This window comes from Diabrotica virgifera, chromosome 4 (genome assembly GCF_917563875.1).
Source record: "Diabrotica virgifera virgifera chromosome 4, PGI_DIABVI_V3a".
Taxonomy (NCBI): domain Eukaryota; kingdom Metazoa; phylum Arthropoda; class Insecta; order Coleoptera; family Chrysomelidae; genus Diabrotica; species Diabrotica virgifera.
Window position 1 is genome coordinate 178,206,664 of NC_065446.1, and position 26,994 is coordinate 178,233,657.

The window sequence follows — 26,994 nt, forward strand, 5'->3', positions numbered from 1 at the left end:
AGCCGCCGTATATATACGTTCAAGGTGTTATGGTCTCAATTTACCAAAGCCGAAAATATGCGTTGCTTATAAAATTTTAGACTCATTGGTGTCCCAATGCCGTAGAAATATGTCCGAAAATGTTAGATTATTGTTCCCAAAGCCTCAAAATGTTGGCACCTAAGACAGGTCATGCGAACGCATTGCCGTATATATTTGTTCACATATTTTAGATATATGCTATATTGTAGCACTGGTGGCAACGCTTATAGGTAGCTGCTAGAAGGTGAAGCGTTTGTAGCCATAGAAAAGACCAGAAAAAAAAAGAAGCGAATCGAGATACATGTGTGCAAGATGCGGAGTCCGCCTTTGCGTAGTGTCATGTTTTGAGGAGCAGTGGCGGCTCGTCAGAGGAGGCAAGGGAGGCTCAGCCTCCCCATAAATTTTTTACACACTCTACACTGTTTTGTTTATCATGAATCGCGAAAACAACAAGTACAACTCTCACTATTATACAACCTGTAAATTCCATATTATCACTAATTATCCATACGTACGGAGCATTAGCATTAGAACGCATGATCGCGTCTCAGTTTTATTACATATTATTGTAGACAGGACGCTGGGTTATCCCGAGATGCATGAACGGAGCACGGAGCCGAGAAGCCCAACAGTCTCCGTTGCTAATGCTCCGTGCAGCGCAGCAGGCGTTTAAGGAGACCCGGTCTCCTAACAGTGGCATCTACGGTGCCATCACACGCTGCCCGGAGATATACCAAGGGAGGCAGGATAGCTTATCGGCTCCGTTGCGTGCGTCTCGGGATAACGAACTTTAGGGTCCTGACTAAAAATACATAATGAAAAATCTAAAAGTGCGAATTTTGTTATGAAATTTGGTATGTGGGGTTATAATAATATTTGGAACAACTTGCTCAAATAACTTTTTCCGATATCTCTAACTCAAAGTAAAATATCGGTAATTTATGGTGTTTTTGAATTCGCAGTAGGCCGCGTTTAGAATTAAAAAAATTCAGTTGAGTATCTTAAAAAATTTGAAGCTTCATTATGTATGGACTGCAAAACTTCAAATCTGTATTTATTTTGATATGCGAGGTATCTATTTACAAATAGATGGAATTGTTAACAAATAAACGACACAAACTTTGGTATTAAACTTTTACAATTAGACTAACTATTTTTAAAATGATATGATATCATGAAATTATGAATTAGGATGATATTATGAAATGTAAATAAAAAATGGTCAAAAAATGGGGCCTTAAATTACATTTTTTGGCGCATTTTTTTGCTAGTGCGAATTTGTCTAGATATTTTACAGTTAGGTATAGCCTCCCCTATTGTAAAAATCACGAGCCGCCACTGTTGAGGAGTACCTCACAAAAGAAAACTTTTAATGTTAATTTACATTACATTATTTTTTTTAATAGTTACATTTTTTCAAGTTGGTTTTGCTCTCTGATGAGTACTTTTGAAAAGAAAACGTTTGAGTTGGTTAAAAAAAACTCATTAAAAACATGTTTTTGTCATTTATTTGTTTATTTATATGCGACGTATATACATATAAGGCAATGGGACTCTAAGCATGAAAAAATCTTTAGGATTGAGGGACCAACATGCAAATTAAGGCCTGGCATAGAAAGGGTTAAAATCAGCGTTTTCGTACACCTGTTGTGTAAAGCACGGCTGGTCAATTTTCTGCGGATCGCCTGCGATTGCTGACACTTCCAGATCAGCAACGCGCTTGCTCAAAGTCTTGTAGCGGCAGTAAGGCCCAGATAGTTGGTCTCACCATTCCTTGCAGGGTTGGCCGTTTTCTCTACAAAAAGTACGGCTCAAGAAAATAGGTTGATGTAGTTTCCTCTTTGGAGTTTTGTTCATTCTATACAGAAGCTGAAAATTGACCTGCCGTGCTTTACACAGCAGGTCTACGATAACGCTGATTTTAACGTACATACATTTACGCATTACACAATATTACAAGGTTTCTAGCAAGTTAAACTTCACAATGATTTAAAATAATCAAGTAAAAACCTATATATACAGTCGGAAAAATGAAAGAATACCCATGAACGAACGGATAAAACACGCTGTATTTTCCACGCTGTAATAATTATTATTACATGTACTTGCGCTGGGCAATTTTCTTTGTGACACGGTGACAGGAAAATACAGCGTGTTTTATATGTTCGTTCATGGGTATTCTTTCATTTTTCCTACTGTACAATCGACGAATACCACACTTTTCACGTCATATGTGGCATTTCTTGTATTGCACCAAAACATGGAGTAGTTCCTAAGCAATCCATTCCTCGGATAAAAAAGAAACCAGCACCTGAGGTTTATGGAAGTCAGGGAGCTGTTCAACTAATTCATTTTAAAAGGACAAAACCTAAGGTTTATCAGAAACCAAGATAACAGATCCGAAGGAAATGTCCACACCAACTGAAACTGTGACTCCATCTGTGCCTGATCTTCTGTGGCTCTAAGGGAAAAGCAGAGACATTCTCGGCCTCTTAGGACGGAATGGACTCATGGAAGCTGTGACAAGAGACATACCATACCTATGGGTAACATTTATTATTTGTACAGAAAACTAGGAGAAATTTATCAAATGACAGCATTTTAATAAAAAATAAAGTTTTGGAATGTAAAAAGTGGGTTTTGCCGAGACCGTTAAAAATTGGCAATTTTCAACTTTTACTTTAGACCGAACGGTTCGTCTGAAAAAAAAAGTAAATAGTGATATTTGTAGATAATTTTAAGTACTTTAATTTCTGTTAAGAGATAATTTACTAAAAGTTAATAGTTTTCGAGATTTGAGCAAAAAAGCGGAAAAAAGCTGAAATTTTTCGCTTTTTTCGCGATTTTTTCAATGTTTCAATGCAAGAAATTTTGTCCGCAAACCTCATATTCGGATTCAGCAGCCCAAAATCCATATATAATGAAAGAAATCAGAACTACCCCAAAACTTTCCTAGTCAAAACACAATTTTATTGAATCAAATATGAAGAACGAAAGTAAATTGCAAATTATATTGTTGTTTATTGGAGTAATTATTAGAGCAAAATACTTCGTACTTCTTATGTTGCACTCTAAAATATTCGTTGTCGCGATAATCCAAAACAGACGTATATTCGTGGAATACACCATAGACAGGTAAATGTCATTTTGTACCGGGTGTAACAATCACACTGTGTTTTTTCTTAAAGTTCGGAACACCCTGTGGAATATTCTAGCCCATATAAAATATTGAAATTAAAATTCAATTGTAGCCCTAGGCTTTATTAACATTTTCTTTTTTGATTCATTTGCTTATTTTGGATAATAAAAAAGTTAGGTACGTTAACAACTAGCCATGTTTTTCATCAATAAATCCTCATTTTCTGCTTAGTTTAATAGACAAGCCTAAAGTAGGCTATGAGAAATTACCAATTTAATAGATGTCAAAATGTTAACAGCCAAAAAGTGTCTGGTTGTTGTGAAAATTAGTAGATTTATTATTTAAAGTTTCAATTAAGCCCTTATTTTTTTGTTGTTTGGTGAAAATGGAACGCGCTACAAGGAATTTGACCCGTGATGAGTGTGTTCAAGCAGTGACCTTACATAGCGAAGGACTTAGCTACCATGCTATCGGCTCCTTATATTCGTAACAATTTTTTGCTAATCCACGATAATGCAAGACCTCACGTTCACAAACTGTAATCGAACATTTACAACAGGTAAATCTTCGGACTTTGAACTGGCCATCGCATGGTCCAGATCTAGACTACGAAAGCGTTTGCCACCTCCTAGAACCTTACAAGAGGTAGAAACAGTAGCTCTCGAGATTTGGAATGATATTGATCAAGAGCAAATAGCATACAGTCGGAAAAATGAAAGAATACCCATGAACAATCACATCAATTACTTATTTTGCATTTGCTGTCTTTTTCTACACGGTGATTGATTAGTAGGGTAAAGCTCAATAGCTCCGCTATAGTAATATATAGCAATAAAAGTTAATAACAAAAATGTTAGCCACCTTTGAGCTTCACATTACAAAATTAGTTAGAATGTTACATGGTGTTCGATAACACAGTGGCAGACCAAACTTATGTTTTTTTAAATGGAACACCCTATATTTTATTTTAAATTCGAAATCCTGTTAACTTCTCCATCACAAAAATATAAAGGTTTGTTATGTTATACAGGGTATTTACAAAGTTATAACCAATTTTATATGAAAATCGTAACAAGTTTAACTCCCTGTATAAAAAAAAATAAGCAAAACAACAATGGTTTATTAATGCCATATTTTTTAACGTATTGTCAAAATTTTCAAGAATGGTCGATATTGCTAATTTTCTTTATATCAAATACAGGGTGAGTCAAAACGCAAGTACATTATTTTCTCAGTAATTTTAAATGGAACACCCTGTATTTTATATCACTATTGAAAAGTACCATTGCCGTATTTTAATTTTTAGATAACATTCCCTATGTCTAAATTTATTAGTTTTCGAGATATTTTCATTTTTCAATGGACCAGTAGCGTGGCCACCCAACACCAGAATTTAATAAACTGGACTGATTTTTTTTGGGATTACGTTAATAATGAAGTTTATAAAATATCTCCAACAACAAGGGATGAGATGAAAAATAGAATACAAAGTGTATTTCGATGTGTTAATTTACAAATGTTCCGTATAGTAAGTAGCTCATTCAATGATCGTTTTTAGGCGTACATAAATGTGTTAGGAGATAATTTTGAACACCTTATGTAATTAAATATTAAAAATATTTTATTAAAAGTAGCTTCTAATTTTTTCAAACATGTCTTTTTGCAAAATGTGTTACTGATAAATTATGTTTCGTTCTTTATTTGTTACATTGTTACATTTACATACAAAAGTAGTGTTTAATTGTCTTCACAAAATATTGTATTTTGTGTTTGCGTGTTTTTTTGTAAAATTTATTACTAATTTTCTTTGTTTATTTGTTGCATTTACATAAAAAGATTTTTATTTGTTTCAAAAATGTTGCATGTAGTGGTTGTGTTTTTGTTTGTAAAATGTATTACTAATAAATTATTTTTATTTCTTTATTTGCTACAGTGTTACATTGATTACCGGATTGATAATCGGTAATCTTCAATTGTCAATTGAGTCATGGCTTACTTAAAATTTAGATAAATTTAAACACCTAAAATAATTTGCTCTGAAAAATGAAAATATCTCGAAAACTAATAAATTTGGGCATAGGGAATGTTACATAAAAATTAAAGTACGTTAATTTTACTTTTCAATAATGATATAAAATAAAGGGTGTTCCATTTAACATTACTGAGAAAATAATGTACTTGCGTTTTGACTCACCCTGTATTTGATATAAAGAAAATTAGCAATATCGACCATTCTTGAAAATTTTGACAATACGTTAAAAAATATGGCATTAATAAACCATTGTTGTTTTGCTTATTTTTATTTATACAGGGAGTTGAACTTGTTAGGATTTTCATATAAAATTGGTTATAACTTTGTAAATACCCTGTATAACATAACAAAGTTTATATTTTTGTGATGGAGAAGTTAACAGGATTTCGAATTTAAAATAAAATATAGGGTGTTCCATTTAAAAAAACATAAGTTTGGTCTGCCACTGTGTTATCGAACACCCTGTAACATTCTAACTAATTTTGTAATGTGAAGCTCAAAGGTGGCTAAAATTTTTGTTATTAACTTTTATTGCTATCTATTACTGTAGCGGAGCTATTGAGCTTTACCCTACTGATCAATCACCCTGTATAAATAACAAACGTTTGTTATAAAAAAAGATAGCAAATACAAAATAAGTGATTGATGTGATCGTTCATGGGTATAGGGCTTTTCATCGATTGTCATTTGTTTCGAGCTTCTGTCATGTGTCACATAATATTGATATATCTACGTCATAAGTCTTTGGTTTTTATCATTGGTGTATACCAATAACGTATGACGTAGATATATTAATATTATGTGGCACATGACAGAAGCTCGAAACAAATGACTGTGAATGAAAAGCCCTATTCTTTCATTTTTCCGACTGTACCTAATTTGTAATATAAATGTTGTTCTGAAGCTATTTTTTGTGGCATTTTTGTAATTAACTAATTTTGATGGGAAATAAGCCACAATTTTACTAAAAAAATGATTTTATTACCGTTTCGACGTCTAAATCGGATGCCGTTGTATACAGGGTGAGGCAAATAAAGGGCCTATTAGAAATATCTCGAGAACTCAAGGCAACAGAATCATGAAAATTGGAATAAAGGGGTTTTGAAGGATGATCCATTAAATGAAAATATTTTCATCTCTTTGCAACTTCCGGTTATACCGGAAGTTGCTTATAACTTCGTTTTTTTAAATGGGACACCCTATATATTTTTACATTTTTGGATTCCCTTCGATGTCTTCTTTTTTAAAATATGAGGTTTTGTAATATTATACAGGGTATTTTAAAAGATAATTACGTTTTTTTATTAATTTCGTAGCAAAATTAACGCCCTGTAGAATTGTGGTAGTTTGACATCTAAAACTCTACTTACGTTCAAATGATTGTTAATATACTCTACTATTGTTAAGAATCATTAGTATAGCTAAATTTTTAATTTTAGTATACAGGGTTGGTCGAAACTCGAAATGAGTATTTTCTGAGTTTTCTTAAATGGAACACCCTGTATTTTAGTATTGTAATAAAATGATATTTTATGGTACTTTTTTTATTTCTTAAGCATTCCCTATACCTAACTGCTTTAATTTGTGCTTAATTGTTAATCGCACCAACAATCTTAACTAAGTAGGTATTTCGATAGCTAAACCATTATTGGTAATTTTAAGGACCAGTCTGGATTGATATGTATTTATTTCTGAAAAATTATTTGGGATTGAGTATTTTCACGGAAAACCTAATAAAATTTTACGTATTTTTTGTTGCAATTAATGTTTAGCTTGAATCACCAATAACTCACAAATTAAAGCAGTTAGGTATAGGGAATGCTTAAGAAATAAAAAAGTACTATAAAATATCATTTCACTACAATACAAAAATACAGGGTGTTCCATTTAAGAAAACTCAGAAAATACTTATTCCGAGTTTCGACCAACCCTGTATACTAAAATTAAAAATTTAGCTATACTAATGATTCTTAACAATAGTAGAGTATATTAAAAATCATTTGAACGTAAGTAGAGTTTTTAATGTCAAACTACTACAATTCTACAGGGTGTGAATGTTGCTACGAAATTAATAAAAAAACGTAATTATCTTTTAAAATACCCTGTATAATATTACAAAACCTTATATTTTAAGAAAGAAGACATCAAAGAGAATCCAAAAATGTAAAATATACAGGGTGTCCCATTTAAAAAAACGAAGTTATAAGCAACTTCCGGTATAACCGGAAGTTCCAAAGAGATGAAAATATTTTCATTTAATAGATCATCCTTCAAAACCCATTTATTCCAATTTTCATGATTCTGTTGCCTTTAGTTCTCGAGATATTTCTAATAGGCCAGTTATCTGCCTCACCCTATATATATACAAACAACTAGTTTATTAGGGTTGCAGTCAGAAGGTTGGCCAGGATGTTAAAGAAACACTCTTTTGACTTTTTGTCTAGCTTTCGGAATGGTTTTATTCCTTTTTCAAGACTCTGTAATATAGATAAAAAGAAATATGTAAATTTTTATAAAATATCACAATTCGTCAGTATATATATATATATATATATATATATATATATATATATATATATATATATATATATATATATATATATATAAACTAAAAATGATCACAGCTGATTAGTAATTATCAATTTACAAATTATTGGGTTAACAGCTGAAATGGAAGACTCAGTGTACTATTAACTGATGTAGTTTATTATAAATGTACAAAAGAGCTATTAACTGATGTAGTTTACAGTATACCATGTATTGATTGTGACAAACAGTACATAGGCCAGACAACTAGACGAGTAAAAGATCGTATGACAGGTCATAAAAGTGATTGTAGATTATATCCAGACAGGTGCTCTTTAGCTACACATGTTGTAAATGAAAGCCATAATATGGACTTTGAATCTGTAAAAATTTTAACGAATGAAAAGAACTATCACAAAAGAACTTTTCTTGAAATGGCATTTATTTATCAGAATGAACAGACAATTAATAAAAGAACAGATATTAAACAATTAACAGAGATCTATTCTTTCCTTCTTGAACTTGATAAAAACTTAAATGTCAATAAAGATTTTAGTTTGGATTCTAGTTCATAATATACTACCTATTTCTGTCATAATTGACAGTATATTGACATAATTGTCTCTAATACCTTTCTGTGCGACGAATTTAAAAGATTTTAATAATTAGTGGTTTTTGGCATAGTTATTTATATTATAGTTCCATTTTTTATCTTTTTTATTGTTATATTTTTAATTTTTAATAACATTCACTGCAATTCTTTTTGTTAATGCCGCTTTTTTACACATTTATAACATCGTTGACTAAAATCTCAAACTGGTGAGTTATTTTTTAATACCCAGTTTCACTATTATATCTTTAATATTATTTCAGCGTCCCTGATGATGTTAACGACTGTTAACGAAATATTGGAATCGTAGAAAAGAGTACACTGAGTCTTCCATTTCAGCTGTTAACCCAATAATTTGTAAATTGATATATATATATATATATATATATATATATATATATATATATATATATATAGACGTACACACCGGCCATGTGAGTCCCATTTTGCCATATGCTGCGCACCGTCCGAGACCCGTTTTGACCATGCGAGACCCTTCAGCGGGACTCGCATGGTTTTATCGTGTATATCGGTTGCAGAAGTTCCAACTTATCCAAAAAAACTGATCAACAAAAAATTTTTTTTGGACTCGGAAGTCTGTTTGCTATCGCAAAATATATGGAATTTAGTTCATAGAAACGCACCATAGGCGGCGCACAGGTAGACTGTATGTAAGCTGTATGTCCATCCGAGACCCAGATTGATCAAACATTATATGCGAGACCCAAAACCCGGCAACATTGCTTTGTTATAATTTACTAAAGGAATTTCATTTGAACTTTATTTTAGCCAGGGCCGCGATTCAAAAAGAACGACTGTCCGCCATATTTAAAGACGGCGTAAATCGTGTAGCCGAGAAGCAGAATCGCGGGACTGATTATATTTTGTCAGCAGGCTACTTTTCACCAGATTATTGATTACGTATTGGTTGTATTCGGTGGGATTTTGTATTGGATTAAAGAAGGGCTCCCGCCATTCTTTAATACCGCTAAGTTGGAAAAAAAAAAACGTTTGTGCGATGAAAAAATTTAAAGTTGTATGTATTTTTTAATCCACATTATAAAAAGATAATAAAATACAAGTCCAAAAAATGTTTTAGGGGTGGACAACCCTTATCATCTAGGGGGATAAAAATCGGTCGAACCGTTTCAGAGGAGTTTGGGAACGTACTTTATGACACAAGAATTTTATATAATATAAGATACTATTTTATTAATCATATTTTTGTTAAGAATCTGATTTGCTAGATTAAATGAATTTTTACCGAAAAATATATATCAAACGAAATCGAATTAAAACACAAATGTTTAGAAACACGTTATTTAATAAAAAACTTCACAAAAACTACACTCTGTAAGAATTGTAAACAAACGTTTTAATTTTTACCCAATCAATTGATTGAAAGTTTTCTCCAGCTTTATTTTTTTTAAATTTCTGTACGTCTGCTTTTTTCGGAACCCTTTTTTCTTTTATGAATCTTGTAAAGTATTTAAGCATAGTTTGTTTGTCCTTTTCGGTCCATCGGTGCCTTGCAATCGCTAAAAAAAGTTAATACATAAATAGTTATTTATGATATAAGTGTTAAAAGTACACGTTTAAGGCACGCATGTGAAAGTTTGCAGAATGAGCTATAGCAAGTTCTGCAATTCACATGAGTGCCTTAAAAATGTACTTTTTAACACGCATATCATACAATATTTTTTCTACAAACGTAATTACAGAACAATATCTACAAAAACTTTTACTTGAACTTGACTGACATTCCATTTTTATATTTTTTGACATTACATCAAAATTGTCTATACGGTCAATACGAACTGCAGTGCCTTAAAAATATTTTAAAGCACTAGTGCCTTAAAGTAGCATTTTTAACGCACGCATGGAGTGCTAAAAATTGCATTTTTAACACGGACGGTTGTAGAAAAAAAATAATACTTAAAAATTGTAACAAAAAATATGCCGTAAATTAGTTATAAAATTTGGAAAGCATTTTTAATTTTAACAAAAACAGGTAATTGTCCTTTTACAAATAAAATTATTATATTAGAGTTTTTTACGAATAAATATTTTTTAAATCCTATTAGGTAATAAATGTATTATTAAATTAAAACAATTGTATTACGAGTAGCAGAGTAACAGTTATCTAAAGAAATTACCATTTGAAGTGCTTTCGGTTTTTTCAGTAGTTGGCACCTCCTTTCTTTTTGTAACTAAAAAAATCAAATAATACATGCATTTTTTCGATATACTCTTATTAAAACTGCTTTACCTTTATTATTTTGCATTGGATGCGTCATTTCATCGGTAAATAACTTTCTTTTACCCTTCGACGAAACTTTTTCTGCAAATTAATAATAATTAGTTATTTGTTACTTTTAAGTAGAAAACTGCTTTTAAGAGTTAGGAGCTACTCATCTTTTTTTTTTTCATTTATAACATTTATTGTAATGATTTTTTAAGACTTCGTTTATAATAATCTTTTACCTACCATTTTTATTAGCTTGTTCAATCTTTTCGTCGGTTACATCGCTAAAATTACTTTTAGGACTCCAAGAATGAGTAGGCTCTGTTAATTCTAAAAAATGGATTATTAAACTTTTAGGCAATTACCAATGCGAGTACACTAATTCTACCTTTTTCATTTATTTCATTTACTTCTGTTTCTATGTTTTCAATTTCCAAGTAGTCATTTTCTTCTATATTGATATCGTCTAAGCTCTTTCCTTTGTAAATATTAACATCACCTTTATTCAAAGCGATCATTAGTTTGGCTATTTTTGCAGTCTGGTATAGATCTTGAGGAAGTCTAAAAAATATTACAACTATTAACCCATTAACCGCCAATCAAAGAAATACTGCAATAATATGTAATATATTTGATTAACTAGAGTAAAATAAACTTAAACATTCGTAAAAAAATTATTTTACACTTTGATAATGGCAGGTGTCACAACAACAAAATGGTTCGTTTTCGAACCTTTGGCGGAAATGAGATATAAAAATTGAAATACACAATTTTATTTTTTGTGAAAAGTCTCAAAACATTTAGAGTGTAAATGGACCTGGCAACATTTGATAAACAAAATTAGGATGGTTAGAACATTGCCTACACCTTCAGCTTCTTTGTCAAAAACGAAGTCGAACGGCCCTCTATCTTTTTTAGAAATTATTTTAGATATTTCCAGTTTACACTTTCCAATCCCGTATCTTGCACTGTACCAGTTGCATAAATTCGACAAATCGACATATTGTCTACAACACTACACAGCCTCCCTTATGTAGCCCCCTCCCCCATCCTAGATTATAACAAAACTGCATACCGGAATACCCGTCTTTCTAAAGGTACGTATCCACTACGTTCGTAATATTGGACCACCGAGGCACTGCCGCACGGTCGTTGGCGCACTCTTGCACGGTCTGGGAGCTCCAACCATCCAATATGTTCACGAACCTCTTGCACTCCGCGCTCCCTGCAACTGCTCCCATCTACATGCATGCGCTCCTCTACATATAAACCGCCACCTATTGGACCGTTGAGGAGGAGCGCACACTGTTGCATGGTCCGAGAGCGCCAACCATCCACTATGTTCACGAACTTCTTGCGCTCTGCGCTCCCTGCAACTGCTCCAATCGATACGGTATGCGCCCCCTTACATATAAATTGTACACAGATTGGAGCGCCGAGGCAGAGTGCGCACAAGTGCACAGTCCGGGAGCGCCAAACGTGTCCACTATGTGGAGCTGTTGCAGGAGCTCGGAGCGCAAGCACAGTGGATACGTGTTTTTACACATAATAAAGAAATATCCCAACAAATTACTGCCTGTGCATCACCTTGAACTTATTCCTGATCAGGCAGGATTATATGTCGACTTCCGCCAATGGTTCGTTATCGAACCATTATTTTCAAACACGAGATTTGATGACTCAGAAATTATCTTTTTTGTATTTTTATAACAATTGGTGTACAAATAGGTTAAAAAAATAATGTTTTAATTTATTTGACCATAAAAGTGTTATGCCAATAAAATTACTACAGTAAAAATAAAGTTGTGTCGAAGGATTGAAAATGTCGGACATTTAGAAAATATTTTTGTGACGAAAGCACGAGTTTGAAAATTAAACAAAATTAAATTTAGTTACACTTATATCTTGTGGTTGCTTAAAAAATACAAAGATATAAAAAAAAATTAACGAATTGTCAAAAAAAATTCTACAAAAAAATGGTGCGTTTTCGCACCTTTGGCGCTAATAAACCACTTTAACAAGATTGGCTTACCTATACCATTCTTCATGGGTTTTTTTTGTATGGCCCATAAAAATGGCTAATTGTTCCATGTCAGTATTATTAATGTCCATAATCTGTAAAATTGTTGCAGTCTGTTTTCGAAATTTGGTAGAAGTTAGAGAGTTGGGATCCTTTGCCCCACAGTTTTTTGCAAATTGTTTAATTACACTTGTTCCATGAAACCAACCTTTCGACGAATTTGGATTTGCAAATATGTATTTATTATCTTCTGGAATTAATTTTATTTTTTCCCTTATTTTAATCATCAGCTCAATTTTCTCGTTTAAAAAAGGAGAAATTAAAATAGCTACAGGTTTGCTACCTTTTCCACCTGTAATAATTCTTCTAAAGTTTCTACACAATAGTTTTTCTGAAACAGTTAAACTTTCAGCAATTTCTTTTTGAACACTGGGCTCCGCAAATGATCTTTTGTAAGTAGAAATTTCAAGGTATTGAATCTCACCGATGCGTTTTCTATTTAGTATTAAAAGAAGGGCCATTATTCCTTTTGCTAAGGTTTTATATAAAGGAAGTAAATCATTTTTGTCATTTTGTTTCCCCTCCTTTTCTAAAAGTTTGTTTAATTTTTTGGCACTGTCTTCAACCTGATTTTTGACAAAATTATTAAACTTAATTACGTCACTTGTCACCGGAAGTATTTGGGGTTTTTCCCATTGCTGTTCTTTCATTGTTTTAAGGGCTAATGAAGAAATTTCATTGGCCCAACTGGTCTCTAATAATGTTTTTAAATCTCGAATGCTTTTTTTTTCCTCATTAGGGTTTTTAAAGGTAAATAATGGGGATTTTTTTAAAATCATTCGATTAATTATATCGCATAATTGTTTTAAAGTGGTACCCATATGAAGTGCTAATGATGAAGATTTAAAGCTTTTATCGGCATTACTAAATCCCGAAATTACTTTTGTGGCCGTAACTAAATCGTCAAATAATTCTGGTTTCATAGCATCAATTAGGTTCTGAACAGGTGTGAACTCTCTAAGAGCAATCAAAAGTCTTGCTAATTCTCTCATTTTGTTGGACTTTACTGTTACAATTTGCTTTCTTTTATGTTTTTTAAGATGGGTTTCCCCGAATAAACATATTAAAATATCATTTTTTGCGGTGGCGCTTATTTTATCTGCTTTCATAATGCAAAATACCTCTTTCTTTAATCTTGACTGTGATAAAAAACTGTTTTGGCAGCGAGAAGCCGCTAAAAATGTTTGGGATTGAGTTAAGGCATTTAGTCGCCCACACTTTGTACCAGTGTGTTTTTCTTGGCATTTTTTAGCATGCTTATAGAAAAAAAATTTTTTGTACACCCCAGAACAGTTTTCGCAAACAACAAAATCGTCAAAGTCTAATGCTTGGGCTTCCGTGGGCCTTCGAACAGCCCCCACTTTTTTTTCTTCTCTAAACAAATGAAAATTTCCTTCCTTGCGTAAAGAATCCCATAAGGTTTTCCTTTCATTAGATCCTTTTGGAAAAGATAAAATCTTTTTTACTCGACTTTCGTCAGCATGATTTCTTTCCAAATGTCTTGCAAAATGACTCACTTCTACGAAACAAATTGGACAGAAATTCTTTCTATCCCAAACTCTGTTTTTTCTATGTGAAAGGGCAACAATGGAATTATTAGTTTCGATCTAAAAAAATTAAAAGTAAGACTGTAAAAAAGTACATTTTAAAACTAAATTTAAACAATTTAAATTAATTAAAAAATTACAAGGGACAGGCCCGCGCCAAACACACTTGGCGCCCTTGTGCATTAAATTACTGTGCGCCTTCACCTATTAGGCCAGGGTAGATCCTGTTTCGAGATAAAAAAAAAATTAACAGCATTATGCATACTTTATTTTGTAATTATTCGTTTAAGTACTTGAAGGGAAGTGGATCGGGAGGAAAAAAAATTGAATGGGGGTTGGTGGGGGTGGTTTATAGGGGTGAAAAATTTGCCTTGCGATTTCCGGCTTAGGTTCGCAATTTTTCTAATAACATTGAACGTAAAAGTTGTAGATATTAAAAAAACAAACAACTTTTGTTCTATGTATTTTTCAACATAACCTCAAAATTTACGAGAAAAATGCCAAACACCACTTTTTCATGTTCTTCGGTGTAACTTTAACAAAAATTATTTAAATTTAACCAAATTCCGGGAAATATACCTTTTTGCATCTAATATTTTTTTTAATTTTTTTTTAATGGCGGATATTGAACGGTTTCCGAGAAATTTCAATCGAAAAATTTGGTAGCTCAAATTGAGCTTTTTAACTTTTGTAGGTGGGCATTATCTTCGTTGAAATGTGTACTTTCGAATGAAAAAAAAGGTCACCTTAAGAAAGAATTTTTTTGAAAATCGCAAAAAAAACCGAAAAAACCGGTTTTTAGGTCATAGAATTTAAGTGATCGTTATAATTTTGAAGTTATTTACTTAAATTTCTGTTCAAACTTTGTAAAACATGTTAACATAGTTATTTATAAACAGTTTTCAATTATTTAAACACGATCAGTTAATAAAACTATTGTTTTAACAATATTTTTGCATACAATTTTTTTGCAAAATTGACATGTTTGCTTGGAAAATTTTTTTTGTATTTAAAAAAACAAATCGAAAGTATTACATATATGCAATTTTATGAAAAAGGCGATAGCTTTTGAGTAAAAATTCTTTGAAAATTTTAAAAAGTGGTAGACTAGTATAACTCTAGGTTTTTATGTGTTCAGGACCGTAGAAATAAAAAAGAACGTAATTTTAATTTTTTTTATTCAAAATTTTGTACAGATGTTTTAATTACAAAATTAAAAATGAAAACTTGTTACACGTGCACTTTACAAAAAAAATTTGATCAATTTATTTGTGCCTACTTCTTTTTGGAACTGGTTCATTAAAATTTTCAACGAATTTTTACTCAAAATCTATCGCCTTTTTCATAAAATTGCATAGAGTACTTTCGATTTGTTTTTTTTTAAATACAAAAAAAAATTCCAAGCAAAAATGTCAATTTTGCAAAAAAAATTTTATGCAAAAATATTGTTTAAACAAAGTTTTATTAACTGAACGTGTTTAAATAATTGAAAACTGTTTATAAATAATAACTTAAAATTATTATAAATAATGTTAACAAATATGTTTTACAAACTTTGAACCGAAATTTAAATAAATAACTTCAAAATTATAACGATCACTGAAATTCTATAACCTAAAAACCGTTTTTTTCGGATTTTTGCGATTTCCAAAAAAATTCTCTCTTGAGGTGCCCTTTTTTTTCATTTGAAAGTACACGTTTCATCGAAGATAATGCCTACCTACAAAAGTCAAAAAGCTCAATTTGAGCTACCAAATTTTTCGATTGAATGTATAGTGTCATTTTATGAAAAAGTGAAATTTCTCGGAAACCGTTCGATATTCGCCATTAAAAAATTTTTAAAAAATATTAGATGCAAAAAGGTATATTTCCACCAAATTTGCTTAAATTTAAATAATTTTTGTTAAAGTTACACCGAAAAACATAAAAAAGTGGTTTTTGGCGTTTTTCTAGTAAATTTTGAGGTTATGTTGAAAAATACATGAAACAAAAGTTGTTTGATTTTTTAATACCTACAACTTTTACGTTCAATATTATTAGAAAAAATGCGAACCTAAGCCGGAAATCGCAAGGCAAATTTTCCACCCCTATAAACCACCCCCACCGACCCCCATTCAAAATTTGTTTCTTACCGATCCACTTCCCCTCAAGTACTTAAACGAATAATTACAAAATAAAGTACGCATAATGCTGTTAAAATTTTTTTAGAATTTTGACTATTTTGAGAGGATCTACCTTGGCCTATATACCGCTTTTCACAAAATTTTAACTATGCACGTTTAAGAACGACAATCATAAATAACAGGTAAATGACGCTGGCCTATTGCTGGGCTCTGGGTTCATAATCCATAATCCGCCCTTCTGGCTAGTGGGAACAATGGTTAAGCATGCTGTCCTTGACTATTGAAGGAGGACAAAGATGTTTTCGTGCATAAACGTAAATTATGTATTTAACCTTTAACTACACGCGCTGGCGTATTTTGTACGCCAGATATAAGAATTCTACTGCACATATATTAAAAAATTTAATTTTTGACCTTGTTTATCTATCTAACCTGTCACTGGAATGTGATTTACAATTTGGTTTTAGTTTCGTTATAATCGGCGTTCTGAGAAGATCATAATTTACAGTTTGTTGGTGGACAATAATAGGTGGACAGTAATTTGTTGTTTCCGGTGGTGGTCAATATACACCACGATTATAATAATCTAAGTAGTAATATAAGTACATATTTTAATTGTTTTTTAGTCATTATGGCACAAAATATATTTTTCTTTATAAACAATACTTTTTCTCCTGTAAAAAAAGCACATTTAAAAAAAAATTACTAGTAATTTTATTTATCATGGAATCCAGTTATTCCATGATTCCAGTTATAAATCCCAATTGGCTTACTGAGAAGGAACTCCAAGTATTCACTGATGCCGAATAATGTTTATAACAAACAACTAAATGTATTTCTTCAAAAAAAAAATAAACAAATCCGCTGTTTTTAAGTGTATTTTCTTGTGGCGTATAAAGTACGCCACGCGTGTAGTTATGTTATAACTTGATGCGCGTGTAGTTAAAGGTTAAGATAGTTCTTGCGCTTTTTGTTATTTAGCCAAAAACCCGGAGCGCCTTTTCATAAATATATATCACTTATATATTATATCACCTATGGACAGAGCGGCCCTGACAAGGGATTCCCAATGACTGCTAATAATTATTAACCTAATAATTCTTTAACTTACGTTAGAAATATGGGGCTTTTCCGAGGGTTCGTCCTTTGTTAAAGTTGATTCAGGGCAAGTTACGTTTATGGTCTAAAATTAATAACACACAATCAGTAATGTCTATAAATAAATAAAGAATTACATTGAGCAATATCTTTTAAAATAAGTATCTACTTGTCATTTTGTATTTTACTTAAAATAAGGATTTATCCAATACTTTTTTGAACTGATTAAATATGTCGTATTAAAAAATTACCTTAAAAATTGGAATAATAGTTTCCTCTTCCCCTCCCTCAGACTCTATTTCCGTTTCGGGTACATATGAGGATGTGTCACGTGACTCGCTAAAGTCTTCATTGTCTTCATAGTCTCTATGGTCAGTATTTAGATTCGTGTAAATTTTGGTCAAAATTGGATAGCAATCAAAATTTACAGCTTTTAATGGAGTGTAAGTTTTTTCTTCCAGCTAAAGCAATATTTAATAATTAACACCAAAATAAGACTTTTTTAAGATATTACGTTTTATAAAATAGAGCAAATAAGTAGTATGAAGGTGCAATAATATGTCGATAGGCGACTTAAACCATATTATATTTTTCGACTGCACTAAATATACACTTGAAGCATTGGAACTAATGACGGAATTAAATAATATAAAATTTCTTCTTCCAGTAAATATTTCAGCACTCCTTGCTTCATTTGATAAAAGAGTCTATGACATATTAGTTCATTTTGTGATTAGGACGAAAGTAGACATTTGATCTTTCTTACGTCATAGTTTGTGGCAAATAGACTTTGTCTGATGCCAAAAACACACACACACACACACACACACACAAGTAGTATGAAAATAAACAAGTTTTTGTTAAATACATATTTTGTTTAAAACAATTTTTACCTTGTCGTACTCAGGCGATTTTGATGCTTTTTCCTCTAAATCAATTTCTTGAAATTCATATAAATCCAAGGTTTTGTTTAAAGGTTGTGAGTCGTTATCAATGTTATCATTAAGTTTAACATCTGGTTCCAGTAAAATATTTGCTTTGGGTTTTAAATGGTCCTGTTTTTTTTCTTTATCATACTTATTAAATGGAGTCTAAAAATTAAAATAGTTTTCTTGGTGTATACTTTAATTTACACTAAATGAGATCAAGACTTACCTCTACGTTATTTTTACTTTCAGATAATGTTGATTCATCTATTTTATTTTCTTGACATTAAAAAAAAGGGAGTTGTTATAGTTTGCAAGTAGTTATCAATTTTTTCTTTAAGGTTAACGTTCGATAAGATCTTTACATTGGGCTCTAAAAGCTCAGTTTTTTTCTTCGCATTTTGTTTCGTTTTGCTAGGCGGCCCAAAATAAGATTTCCCCATCTTATTTGCATTTGAATAATCTTTTTCTAAAAATTTAAGAAATAAATAAGAATAGAATAAAAAATTATTTATTCCACCAACAATTGCCAATAAAAAAACATAATTTATAAAAGCGCTCCGAAGTTTATAATAAAATGGCATTTTTTAATTTATTAATTCATTTATAATAAATATTTTGTAAAAACTTTAAATAATTAGACGTGTGTAAGTAATATTAACTACTTTGTATAAATTAAAAAACACTTGAGGTACTTACTTTTATTATTTTCGTCCAACGCGAGTTCCAAAATTTTTTTTGATCTATTTTCCATAGGTACCTAATATTTATCCTTGCGCCTAAAATCACTATTTTACGTCCGCCCTTACTATTCACAAGAATTAAAATAACCGCTGAAACAAAACTGTTAAATTCGAGGTGAAATATACAAACCGGGGAAGTACCTAAAATATTCGGCAAACAATACGAGACCCAGCGTTGTGGCAACATCGCTGGGTCTCATATTGTTTGCTGAGTGTGCCATGTATAACTGGCGGGACTCGCATGTCCTTTTGACTTGTAAGTGGGACTCGCACGGTATGCTCCGTATAGATTTTTTAAACTAAAAGATTTTTCTTACCCCTCTCTGGGGCCCATAAAAGTTCATATTATATTCTTTATTTTTCTATAATAAAAATCTAATTATACACTTTGGTTATGGTGGGTCTCGGGTGGTCTGCTGGATATATCGGGACTCGCATGGTGCGTTGCTCGCGTATATATATATATATATATATATATATATATATATAGGATGATCACAGCTGTCTAATTAATATCAATGTCAAAGGTAAAGTTCATTGGGTGTGCAGCTGGAAATGAAAGCCAAAGTGTACTCTTTTCAACGAGCTAGCAATATTTCGTTTAATTTCTTAAACATCATCAGGCCAGTTGCTACAAAGTTATTACAAACTGGTGAAATAGTGCAATTTACATAATAAGTTAAAACACTTACTTGGATGAGCTTGTTAGCCTCGATATAAAAAGTTCCATGAAGAACGCCAAGTGAAAAAAAAACCAACATTGGATTTAGTGTACAGTGAAGGCATAATAACTCACACAACCAAGTGTATTATTTTCCGTGTGTGCCGGAGTAGTCAAAATTACTTAAATTAACATTTAGGACAAACAATTTTACGAATACATAGACGAAACAATTAATAATTCAACATTTTGGTGTTTCCATGTTGGGAGGAAGGCGTGAAAGCAAGTACCTCAAGGTCACAGCGGTCTGTTAGCTGTCATTATACGGAAGTGTCAGCCAGAGCTAGGCAATTTTTAGTTTAAGTACAAGTTGTATTAAATTGATAGATTTTTGTTAAGATCAATGTAAGATCATTATGTTGTTGTTTATTAAATAAAGAATTTATAAGACAGATTACTAGCGATTGTCTGTTTTATTTTTTAATAATATTGTATTCAATGATTAAAGAAACGCAAACAATTGTAATAATAATTAACTTCTTTCTATAATTTGGTGGTATAAATGAAATCACAAAAAACTTTGCAGAATGGTAAACCACTTTGTAAAGAGGCACATATGCATACCCAAACACACATATACATATACACACATGGATTACATGCGTACAAATACAAATGTATATACATACACAGCTGATACCTCCTTATTTCAAGGTGTCAATTGCAATGGCAACTACTGAATCTAAAAAACAAATTCATTGAACTAAATTATATTGGTAGTTTATGGTGACAGAATAGAGAGAATGGCTATATGACAAAGGAGCACTAAATTAAATTAAAAAAAATTATTTTACTAAATATTATTTAGGAACTATATTCAAAAGGTAATGAGAGATAAAAATTATTAATAAAGATTGACCAAAACCAACTTATTAATTAATTGTTTCGTCTATGTATTCGTAAAATTGTTTGTCCTAAATGTTAATTTAAGTAATTTTGACTACTCCGGCACACACGGAAAATAATACACTTGGTTGTGTGAGTTATTATGCCTTCACTGTACACTAAATCCAATGTTGTTTTTTTTTTCACTTGGCGTTCTTCATGGAACTTTTTATATCGAGGCTAACAAGCTCATCCAAGTAAGTGTTTTAACTTATTATGTAAACTGCACTATTTCACCAGTTTGTAATAACTTTGTAGCACTGGCCTGATGATGTTTAAGAAATTAAACGAAATATTGCTATTCTTTTTCTCATGATCATCTTTCAGTGCGTCACAGTTTTTCGATTTCTTTCTAACGCATTAAATTGTATGTGACAGAAAAAAAGGCACGTCGGTGATTACTTCTAGTTCTGTGATTATTCTAGTTGTCGATAGATGGCGCCATAATTAAAAAAATAATTTTTTATTAATTAGATAATAATATTACAAATATAATCTGTATAATTTAGAAGACTATACAAATCAAAGAAAATACCATTTTATAAATGCAAGAAACACATTTTATTTGTTTTTATTCTAAATTGAAAATAAAATGTGACAACTGTCAGATTTAACTAAAATGTCATGTTAGAATAAATGTCATAAATGTGTATTATCACGGACTTACCCTTTTTCCTATCATTTGTGACGCACTGAAAAATGATCATGAAAAGGACAATAGCTCGTTGAAAAGAGTACACTTTGGCTTTCATTTCCAGCTGCACATCCAATGAACTTTACCTTTGACAATGATATTAATTAGACAGCTGTGATCATCCTTCAGTCATTAGACAGATATGGGTTTCTATGACACCATTCGAGAACAATATGGTGAATTTGCAGTTTCATGTTTGAAGAATTGGACCAAAACCAGGAAAAACTTAGCAAAGGAGATTAACAGAAAACAGTTCCTGCTAAATTGCCGTAGACTAGGACTAAAGTCGAAACATTTAAAGGAAGCTACAAAACCTATAGAGAAACTTGTTTATAGACAAGAACCTCAAGCACAGGATATAACTATAAAAGTTACTAACAAGCTAAGTACAAAATTGTTAAATCACGAGATCAATTTTACTAATAAAAAAATTTTTAAACTTAACAACCAATTAGATGAATTAAAAAGTCTTATTATTGAAGAGTGCACTTTGTCAATTTTTAATGAATTCTCTAGTAGACACATAAGAGTTTATAATAAAATATTTCATGAAACTAAAGCAATTCAACTAAAAAAACTAGACTTTCTCAAGAAAGAATTTCACAAAAACTTTTTAAAAACTAAACCAAATTGGATAAAAAATCTTTTTTTTTTTTTTTTTTTTTTTTTTTTTTTTTTTTTTTTTTTTTTTTGGCTTTAAGGTAAAACCCACACAGCCAGATACAAATTTTGTAATAAAAGAGAGGGCAAGGATTTGACACAAGGATTACACTCTTCTCGCCCAGGGGCCGATCAGGGCATTTTATAAACAATCAAAGGTAGGCCTCGGATAGATAAGGTACATATACATTAAGGAAAGACATAAGGTAGCAGCAAAAGGTATTATTAAATTTGTATTTTTGTTATTCTGACGAAATACAACAGACAATCGTAAATTTCTTTTCTGTTTAAAGCAAGAAGATGCATTATGTTATATGGGCTTTCAATGTTCAATTTTAGAAGTTTTCTGACCAGCTCATTGGATTGAGCCCTATATTTTTGGCAATCAAAAAATATGTGGTCCAGGTCACCGATTTTATTACAAAATTCACAAAGATCACTCTCAAGTATTTTGATTTTATGTAAGTGTGCTGGATAACACGCATGACCAAACTTCATTCTACTAATAGTGGTTATGCTTTTGCGATTGTAATCGAACTTATTGTACCAAGGTTTTTTCCTCAATTTGGTTTCTATTCTGGTGTAACGTGTTGGATTTGTAAATGTGTATTCTTGCCACAAGTAGGACCATTTTCTCATCATTTTATGTTTTGATATGTTTATTTGTTCATCCGTAGTTAATTGGCAATTTATCTGTTCCCCCATTTCTATGCTTTCTTTGGCAATTTTGTCTGCAATTTCATTGTTTGTTATTCCTACGTGTGCTTTAACCCAGAAGAATTTTATAAATTTATTTTGATCTTGTAATTTTTTAATAATTGTTTGAATGTTAAAGATAATATCATTTGTTGTGTTTGAGTTGGATTTTAGAATTTTAAGAACTGAAAGTGAATCGGAGAAGATAATGGCATTCTGTTCCTCTTCCTGTTGTACATATTCTAGTGCTTTTAGAATTGCTATTGCCTCGGCTGTGTAGATAGATGTATTTTTATGTAGCTTATAGTGTTTTTGTATACGTTTAGGTATTACGAAGGCACAACCTGTGCCGTCAGTGTTTTTTGATCCATCAGTGTATATTGTGACATAGTTTGGATGTTGGTCTAAAATTTGATTAATAACTATGTTATTAGATGATGCTAATTCAGAGTAATGGGGTATATTCACATCACATACAACAAAGTGAACAAAGTAATCGATCTCTACCTTTGTTTGTGGTTGTAGGGTCGCGTTTCTTAATGCTTCACAAATAGGAGGAGAGTTCTTATGTATCCAAAAAGGCTTAGTTAAGTCGTATTCGTTTAACTTGTATATGCTACTAATGAATGGTGAATTTTTCTTTAGTGATTTAATAATCATTTTTTCAGCTAAAAATGATCTTCTCAATTCTAATGGAGGTTCGATTGCTTCAGCTCTTAATGGTTCAACTGGTGTAGATTTCATTGCTCCCAGACATATTCTAAGTGCTTTGTTTTGTATTATGTCCAGCTTACGTAGATTGGTTTTATTGGCCGTTCCATAAAGTGTACAACCATAATCAATTATTGATCTTATGTAAGCTCTATAGAAAATTAGTGCTGTTTTAGGTTCTGCTCCCCACCAAGTTCGCATGATGGATTTTAGGAAGTTTAGTCCTTTGTTACATTTTATCTCTATTTGTTCAATGTGTGGTTTCCAGGTCAGTTTTCTGTCTAATATAACTCCTAAGTATTTGGCATTGGTATCCACTGGAAATTCTATTTTATTTATTTTAATTTTCTGCATTGGTTTCACATTATGCCTGGTGAAGATAACGACTTTGGATTTTTCAGCGGAGATTTGTAGTCCTAAATCATTTATGGATCTTAAAAAGAGTTCTGTGCTGGAGTTTAAACGATTGATGCATTCATCGAGGTGTTTGCTACGTGTATAAACAACAAAATCATCGGCATATTGTATCATAGTTGCTGTAGATATGGAGGAGTGTAAATTAGTGGTGTATATATTGAAGAGTAGTGGTGCAAGAACAGATCCTTGTGGCAAACCTAAATTTGCAGTTTGGTATTTCACTTGACAGCCATCACATCCTCTGAGTCCTACTTGCCTGTTTATATACAATTTGCATATGGTGTTAGCAACTTCTTGAGGTATTTGTAATTGTATCATTTTTTCCCGTAGAATGAACCAGTTGACATTGTCATATGCACCTTTAACATCTAGAAACATCGTGCTATTGTAATCATTTTCAGTTAAACATATTTGTATGTCTGTAACTAAGTGTGTCACCGCATCAATGGTGCCAAACCCTTTTTTAAAACCGTATTGTGTGGTTGGCAGAGAGCCAGTTGTATTTAACCACCATTCCAGTCGGTTTTTAATTATTCTTTCAAAAATCTTGAGTATACATGGCATAAGTGCAATAGGTCTATATGAATCGCATAAGTGGGGGTTTTTGTTTGGTTTGTGTATGGGTATTACAATAGTCTTTTTCCATTCTTCTATACATTCCCCATTAATCCAGATGTCATTTAGGATTTTGATTAGAAACATCTTGGCATTGTTTGGTAGTTGGTATATCATAGGATATCTAATATTATCATAACCAGGTGATGTATTCTTTCTATTTTTTATGTTATAGTTTAATTCTGGCAGACTGATAGGTTCACAGAAGATTTTATGATTGGTATTATTTTGTTCTTGTTTTGTGAAAATGTGTGATGTATCATTCAAGGCATTAGCTGGCGAAATTTTATCTAGAAATTGTTCTTGCCATTCATAATTCCCCGATGTATTAACTTCCCCAGATCTTCTATTCATTTTTCTGGCCTGTGTCCATATAGTTGTCAATGGTGTATTTTTATTTAAGTTTTCACACCAGTGCTGCCAATATAATTTGGCTTTATATTTTAAAAACTTCTTGGTTTTTGAATTTTCGTTTTTACATTTCATATAGTTTTCCATGGTGCTTTGTTGCTTATATGTTTTGAGCATTTGTTTTCTTTTTTTAATGGCATCTTCGCAGCTTTGATCCCACCATGGTGGAAGAGAGGTTTTTTTGCTCATTTTAAAAGGTTGGTAGATGGGTATGGAGGCATTGGCTGCCTTATATAAAAAATCTTAGTAATGTAGATATTCCTAAAGATGTAGAACAGTTGTTAGCACTAGGCCCTAAGTTTAGTATAGAACCTAGAGTAGGATGTGACATTTCTATCAGAAGTATTTTAACAGACGTAGAACTAGTAGCTTCATCAATATCTAATTTATCAGAAAAGAACATAGCTCGAGCTAGAGTTACTAATGCTTTGACTAACTACATTGCACATAATAAAAAATCTTTTAACTATTTTCATTATTTACTTAAGAAAACTAAAACTTTTTTAAAAAATCACTCAGAACTTATAGTCACAAGATCTGACAAAGGTAACGTCACAGTAGTTATGTATAAAACTGATTATCTAGAACTTTCAAAACAACTTATTAGTAATAGTGACTCCTACCACACATTAACGTCTGATCCTACTCAATCTATACAAAGGCAAAGTAATAAATTGGTCAAGATGTTGTTTGATACCAAACAAATTGATGACACTGCAAAGAAAAAATTAAATTCATATAATAGCATTTCACCAAAGTATTACTCACTACCAAAAATACATAAACCAACATTAGCTGTTAGACCTATAGTATCATCAATAGGAGCTCCTACTGAAAATATTGCTGGTTTTATTACAGAAATTCTCACTTCTGCCTATGACTGTAACAATGATTATTATGTAAAAGATTCCTTTGAAATAAACACTAAATTCAATAGAATGCAACTACCTCAAGGTTACGTGTTAGTTAGTTTGGATGTGATCTCTTTATTTAGTAACGTTTATCTTGAAGCATGTTTAAGATCAGTAAACAAACATTGGCCAGAAATCAGTAGACATTGTACAATAGATAAAGATATGTTTTTGAACTTAATCACTTTCTTATTTAATAACACCTATTTTTCTTTTGACAACACATATTATAAACAAACTTTTGGAACACCAATGGGTGCAAAGATTAGCCCTATTCTTGCAGCATATGTTATGGATGACTTGCTAGACATTATTATTCCTGTACTACCTTTCAATCCTTTTTTTATAAAAAAATATGTAGACGATATGATCTTAGCTATACCTCATAATATGTTAGATGACCTGCTTTTTATTTTTAACAGCTATGGCTATGATCCATACATACAATTCACCATCGAAGTAGAAGATGAAAATCAATCTCTTCCTTTCCTAGATACTAGATTAGTTCGTTCTAATGACAACATCATTACAGTAGATTGGTATAGAAAATCAATGAGTTCTGGCAGATACATTAATTCTATGTCACATCATAAACATTCTACTAAAATCAACTTGGTGAAACAAATGAAAGATAGAGTTTTAAAAATTTCTGATAAATCATTCCATCAAAAAAATCTTAAAATACTATATGATCTCTTTATAGATAATTCTTATCCACCACTTCTCCTTAAAGGTCTGTTGTACAATACTCCATTAGAGTTCACTCCGATTAACTCAATATCTGTAGGCACGTCTACAAATACTAACACACAAAACACTGTTCACAATCACACTCCTACACATTATTGTGTGTTACCTTATATACAAGAACTGACACCAAAACTGACAAGAATCTTTAAATCATATGAGAATATTAAAATAACTAATAAAACCTCTCTAACAGTAAATTCTATTTTTTCCAAACTTAAAGATCCAACCCCACAAGATCAAATTTCAGATGTGGTTTATAGCATTCCATGTAGTGATTGTAATGGCAAATACATAGGCCAGACATCTAGACGACTAAAGGATAGAGTAATAACACATAAAAGTGACTGTAGACTTTATCCAGATAGATGCACACTAGCAAACCACGTACACACCCTCAATCACAAAATGAACTTTGCAGATGCCAAAATCCTTG

The 26,994-nt window shown here is 31.5% G+C and overlaps 2 protein-coding genes across 7 annotated transcripts in view; both read right to left on the minus strand.

The window, feature by feature from the left end:
- Positions 1 to 26,994, minus strand: part of LOC114333462 (uncharacterized) — a 230,962-nt gene that overhangs the window by 39,090 nt on the left and 164,878 nt on the right. The gene's annotated exons all lie outside the window — the stretch shown is intronic.
- On the minus strand, positions 9,635 to 19,549 carry LOC126883265 (uncharacterized). Of its 2 annotated transcripts, XM_050648587.1 has the most exons (11): positions 19,047 to 19,549; positions 18,577 to 18,816; positions 18,315 to 18,512; positions 17,673 to 17,882; positions 17,435 to 17,506; positions 12,606 to 14,260; positions 10,962 to 11,134; positions 10,817 to 10,903; positions 10,598 to 10,669; positions 10,485 to 10,538; positions 9,635 to 9,866 (listed from the first exon to the last, which is right to left on the minus strand). In XM_050648587.1, exons 6-11 carry the CDS (start codon positions 13,760 to 13,762, stop codon positions 9,673 to 9,675), a joined length of 1,737 nt encoding a protein of 578 aa, XP_050504544.1. In that variant the 5' UTR covers positions 13,763 to 14,260; positions 17,435 to 17,506; positions 17,673 to 17,882; positions 18,315 to 18,512; positions 18,577 to 18,816; positions 19,047 to 19,549; the 3' UTR covers positions 9,635 to 9,672. The 2 variants fall into 2 exon arrangements, with proteins under 2 accessions (XP_050504544.1, XP_050504545.1); XM_050648588.1 differs by lacking the exons at positions 18,315 to 18,512; positions 18,577 to 18,816; positions 19,047 to 19,549 and having other exon boundaries at positions 17,673 to 18,015.